This window comes from Schistocerca piceifrons, chromosome 2 (assembly GCF_021461385.2).
Source record: "Schistocerca piceifrons isolate TAMUIC-IGC-003096 chromosome 2, iqSchPice1.1, whole genome shotgun sequence".
In the NCBI taxonomy this organism is placed as follows: domain Eukaryota; kingdom Metazoa; phylum Arthropoda; class Insecta; order Orthoptera; family Acrididae; genus Schistocerca; species Schistocerca piceifrons.
Window position 1 is genome coordinate 1128386655 of NC_060139.1, and position 6000 is coordinate 1128392654.

The 6000-nt window shown below is 44.0% G+C and overlaps 1 protein-coding gene across 1 annotated transcript in view; it reads right to left on the reverse strand.

The window, feature by feature from the left end:
* The window catches only part of LOC124776191 (molybdenum cofactor biosynthesis protein 1-like), a 92127-nt gene extending 86413 nt beyond the window's left edge, over positions 1-5714 (reverse strand). The window contains exon 1 of the mRNA XM_047251020.1: positions 5697-5714. Coding sequence (XP_047106976.1) covers positions 5697-5714 — 18 coding nt within the window. The remainder of the gene's footprint in view (positions 1-5696) is intronic.
* Positions 5715-6000: the final 286 nt, after the last annotated feature.

The following is a 6000-nucleotide window of genomic DNA, read 5'->3' on the forward strand; positions in this document are numbered from 1 at the left end:
GCTAACTCCTACCCCACCTCCGTGCACATCGAAATGGCAGCTCACTAAGGCTGACTGGAGACTTTACTCCTCCCTGGCGACCTTCAAAGAACACGATTTCCGCAGTTGTCATGACCAGGTGGAATTTCTTACAAACATTATCCTTACCATCGCAGAACATTCCATTGCTCACACTTCCTCTTTACCATGCTGTGTCCCAGTCCTTTGGTGGACTGAAGCCTGCTGCAATGCAATTCGTATTCTTCGGGATAACCAGAAAGGCAGCTGAACTTCATTCACTAGTTCTTTTAACAGTTTCACCCCCCTCTTCCATCGTGTGCACCAACCTCTGACGGTTCTCTGGGAGCAAGATCCATTCCCCAATTTTCGGCCTGACAGTAGCAGACAATATCATCGTGTACTCTATTGCTATCTCCAAAACCTTGGGTCGCCATTTTGCAGAAATTTTGAGCTGCTCCCACTATCGTCCTGCCTACCTCTATTGGAAATGAGCAGAGAAGACTCGGGCAATACCCTTCTCTTCTCAGAATCGTGAGTGTTACTGTGCTGCCTTTACTATGAGGAAGCTAGATCACGCTCTCACTTCATCTCAATCCTCCACCCTGGACCAGACACTGTTAACTTTCAAATGTTGCAGCACCTTTCTCTTGTGGGCAAACACTTTTTGCTTAATACGTACAACCGGATCTGGGCAGAGGGCATGTTTCCCAGCCACTGTCGTGAAGCCACTGTCATACCCACACCTAAGCCCGGTAAGGACAAACAACTTCCTTCTGGCTATCACCCACTTTGTTTACCCATGTCATGAATGGTTTTCTGTGGAAATCCCAGACTGGCTGTGTTTTTCAATTTGGAGAAAGCCTACGACATTTGTTGGAGGACTAGTATCGTTTGTACTCTCTACACATGGGGCCAATTGCCCCATCTCCTTGAGGAACTTTTAAAAGACGAGTTTTCGAAGTACGTATGGGGTCTGCCTCCTCGGACACCTTTATCCAGGAAAATGGTGTACCTCAGGGTTCTGTCCTGAGTGTCGTCGTCTTTGCTGTCGCCATTAACCCTACAATGGCCTGTCTCCTGCCGGGCATCTCTGGCTCTCTTTTTGTTGACAATTTTGCTATCTACTGCTGCTCTTCATGAACCTGTCTCATTGAGTGGTGTCTTCATCAATGTCTCGATCGTCTTTACTCACGGAGCATCGACAGTGGCTTTCGTTTTTCTACTGACAAAAACATTTGTATGAATTTCTGGCAGCACAGTTGGTTTCTCCCACCATTTTTACATCTTGGGCCTGTTGCGCTTCCATTCATTGAAACTACAAAATTCCTGAGGCTCCTGCTTTATACAAAACTATCTTGGTCCTCCCACTTCATGCTCCCTGCAGCTTTTTCGATGGGTGTGAAACCTTCACCATCTTGGCTTCGTGCGGCAGCCCATCTTCACCTTGACCTTCATTCACTTTCTAAAGACACTGTACCAGGCTCACTCTATTGCCTTCAGTTTCACGACCTCTGCATGGAATTTCGCAATAGTATCTTTGTGTACACTGATGGCTCTTGGACTGACCATGGTGTCGGGTGTGCCTTCAACGTCAACCAACATTTTTGGTACTGAGTTCTGGCACATTGCTCAGTATTTACAGCAGAGCTCTTCACCTTGTATCAGATCATGGAGTACATCTGGTGACATACTCTTTTCAACTGTGTCACTGCTCAGACTCTCTCAGCACCCTTCAAAGCCTCAGCACTGTAGACTGTCCATCCCTTAGTGCACCGGTTCCAGGAAAGCTTCCACTTGCTCACTTTTTATGGAGCCACTGTGATGTTTATGTGGGTTCCAGGTCATATCGGTCCAAGAGGTTGCTGACACTGCTGCCAAAGCTGCATTTCTCGTACTTCAGCCCAATAATTCTTGCGTTCCATCTGATGATCTCTTGTTGCTTTCTGTCAGGAGGTGGTGTCACTTTGGCATCGCCACTGGTCGTCCATTCGTAGGAATAAGCTCTGGGTTATTAAGCCTCTCCGAGTGGCTTGGACAACCTCCTCTCAGTCCTCCTGCAGCGAAGAGGTCATTTTAACTAGGTTGCATATTGGGCACTGCCTTTTTAGCCATCACCATTTGTTTCCTGAGGGGATGCCCATTTTTACCGTTTACATTCCCGTTTGGGTTTGCCATCTGAGTTATTGGCCGTTTTAGTGAACAATGCGTGGGCTGTCGACCGTGTTTTACTTTTTATCAGTTGTAGCAATACGGTGAAGGCCATTTAATTTTTAGTTCTGGGCCCCCATTTCCCTATTGCGTACTTCATAGACCTTTCTCCATGTCCCTGTTTGTAGCTGTCCTCTCTTCTGTCATTAAACGTTGACATATAATCATTTTTAACTCCTCTCTTCATCTTTGTGTTTCACAGTTTTGGCATGGACACATATGACCCTAGTTGTTTTTGCGCCCTAAAACAAAATGGGGAAGAAATACAAAGCCCTTACATTCTTTTGTCGACTTGTGTCTTTACCTCTCCTTGAAACCTCAAAATTTGTCGGGGAAAAATTCTAAAACGTGTCTGTGGAATCAGAGAAATATAAGGGAATTTCACTTGGAGAAACTTGTGGCAACCCTGATTTTAGGTTTTTATATATGGAAATTATTTTTGCTTCTAGTATTGCAGTTCTGAATTGCTGAGTTCATCTTAAATTAACTCTTATTACTAATCACAAATACCATTAGGGAATATAACTTCTATAGGCATGTAAGTGTGAGAATCTATGGGTCCCTGAAGAAGCTTTTTCAAGATGTAGAATAAATATTTTTTTCCGCTTAGCTGAAGTACCTCAGAAGATTATGCCATATGAGTAAACTGAGTGAAAGTGTGTTAGCAATCCTTTGTCCAGTTTCATACAGTAAGAGATTTCTAAGCACAAAATGGGCGGAACTGAGCTTCTCAGTTAACTGACCCACATGCTGGTCTCACACGTGAGTGGAATCTGCATACCCAGGAACTTAGAACACGGGAACATAATTGCCCATTTATCCCTACTTTTGATATTCGTATCTGTAAGTCGTTTTATTTCTTTAGAACTGCACAATACAAGTTTTTAGGCATTAAGCTGGTACCTGTGGATCAGTACAAGGCTGTTCTGTTATTCTCCTGGATGTTTCTGGTATGGATGAGTTTAGATCTTGCATCAATAAGTTTGTGACACTGCAAAACATTAGAGTTTTTCCAAAGACCTCCAGTGCCCCAAGTAAATCATTTTTGTGGACTTGGCAGCAAACACTGTGTGCCACACCATATTTTATGTTCTCCCTTTTTGAGTTTAATCTTATTCCTGTCTTATCATTTGTTAATGTGACCTTCCATTTTCTGTAGTTAAAGTACAACTCAATCCATGCAGGGGGAAGACTTTTAATGCCATACTATTTTAGCTTCCCCTCTCAGAATTTTTTAATCCAAACAGTCAAAGGCTTTGGCAAGATGACAGAAGGGATAATTTCCACTATTTAATTCTACTGGAATTGAATTTGTGAGATATTATGTTGGATTCTCAGTATAGAAGCCTTTACAGAAGTCAAACTGTGCTGTTAAAAAGTTATTCTCTGAATGGTGGTTCACCATTCTAAGTGGATTTAGGTTGAAATACTATGCAGAGATGAAGAGGTTTACAAAGGCTGGAATAGGCTGGTGAGATGCACCAAAGCAGTAGTTGGATGAAGACCACAACAGCAGACTTCAACTCAGTTTATTGATGGAAATCCAGCTCTTGCCGAAATTAGCTCTCTCTTTCTCTCTCTCTCTCTCTCTCTCTCTGACACACACACACACACACACACACACACACACACACACACACACACACACACACACACACACACTATTCCTTCTAGCTACCACTCCATCTCTCTTACCAGTGTGTTCGTAAGGTGATGGGACATATGATTCATGCCTGGATGATATGGTGGCTCGAGTCTCACAATTTTTGATGAATGCACACTGTGGCTTTCAACACGGCATTCTGCAGTTGACCGTCTCATTATTTTGCCCACCCATGTCATGAATGGTTTTCTGCAGAAATCCCAGACTGTCGCCGTGTTTTTCGATTTGGAGAAGGCCTATGACACCTGCTAGAGAGCTAGTACCCTCCATACTCTTCACATGTGGGGCTTCCGTGGCCACCTACCCTGTTTCCTTCAGACATTTTTAAAAGACCGAGTTTTCGAGGTGCATGAAGGGTCTGCCTTGTCGGACACCTTTATCCAGGAAAATGGTGTGTATCAGGGTTCCATTCTGAGTGTCATTCTCTTTGCTGTCGCCATTAACAATATAATGGCCTGTCTCCCACTGGGCATCTCCGGCTCCCTTTTTTTGACGATATTGCATTCTATTGCAGTTCTCTATGAACCTGTCTCACTTAGTGGCATCTTCAGCAATGTCTTGATTGTCTTTACTCCTGGAGCATCGACAATGGCTTTCACTTTTCCACTGACAAAACTGTCTGTATGAATCCCACGAACGCTGACTGCAAATTTGTATGTCCGTCTGGTTATTTGACCTGTTGTGCTGCCATTCACAAACAGCATTCCAGGAGGTGTTTTCCTACAGGATAACACTTGTTCACATACTGCTGTTGTAAGCCAACATGCTATAGTGTGTCAACATATTGCCTTGGCTTGCTTGATAACCAGCTCTACCTCCAATCGAGCACATATTGGACATTATCTGATGACAGCTTCAACCCATCCACAAACATCATTAACTGTCCATATATTGGCCAACCAAGTGCAACAGGCATGGAACTCCATCCCGCAAACTGACACATGACACGTGTACAACAGCGTACCAGCATTTACTTTTACATTTGCAGTGGCTTCTCCCACACTTACATTGATCTCTGATCCTGCAACATTAATAATTTACATACGTTGTCTCAACAAATATATTCCTGGTATTTCATTACTCTACATTAATTATTTTTTGGTGTTGCAAATTTTTCCGTCAGTGTACCTGGCCTTTCTTTAACCATCCCTGGTGCAATGCAGAATTCTCTTCCCAGTAGCGAGAAAATGCCATTATTCCAATTTTGAAATCAGATCAATTGCCTCTTCAAACGGACAGCTGTCGTCCAGATTGTTTACTCAGTGTCCTGCAAGTTACTTGAACATATGGTTAGTCGAAGGCTGTATTGTGTCCTTGAATCCCCGGATCTTTTGGCTTCGATCCAGGGTGCTTTTCGCCAAGGGCGCTCTACTGAAGATAATTTAGTCCACTTGAAGTGTGCTATCTGAACAGGTTTTGCTCAGCATCAATTCCTTGTTGCAGTTTTCATTGATCTGCGTATATATCCTGTGATACCACATGGTGCCATAACGTCCTTGCCACCTTAAAGGAGTGAGGCCTCCATGGCCCACTCCTGATTTTTATCCAGAACTTTCTTCCATGTCTCACTTTTTGGGTACACGTTGGTGCCTCCTGTAGCATCCCCCCCTGCAGGAGAAGGGGCTTGCACAGGATTCTGTTTTGAGTGTCGCTCTCCTTTTTGTGGCTATCAATGATCTGGCGGCAGCTGCATGACATATGGTGTCCCCATCTTTTCTGTTCGTCCGCGATGGCTATTGCTGGAGGCAGAATGCAGGGAGCAATACACCAAGCACAATCCTGGGCTTTCACTCATAGCATCCATTTTTTGGCTGCCATGACTTACTTTATGCATTTCTGTCATTGTGTTTTTTAGGACCGGTCTTTGATGCCTAGTTGACATGGCTTGCCCGTCTTTGTCAACTAAAGCAGACACGTAGGTCGCACCTGAATGCTCTTCTATGCCTCAGCGACACCGACCGCGGTGTGGTCCACTCTAGTTTGATATGGCTGTATGCAGCATTGGTGCAGTCACACCTAGATTACAGGAATCTCTCATATGACTCTTTATCAGCTTCGACATTAAGTCTGGATTCGATACACTATTGTGGGGTAAGACTGGTAACAGGTGCCTTTGGACTAGGCAGCAG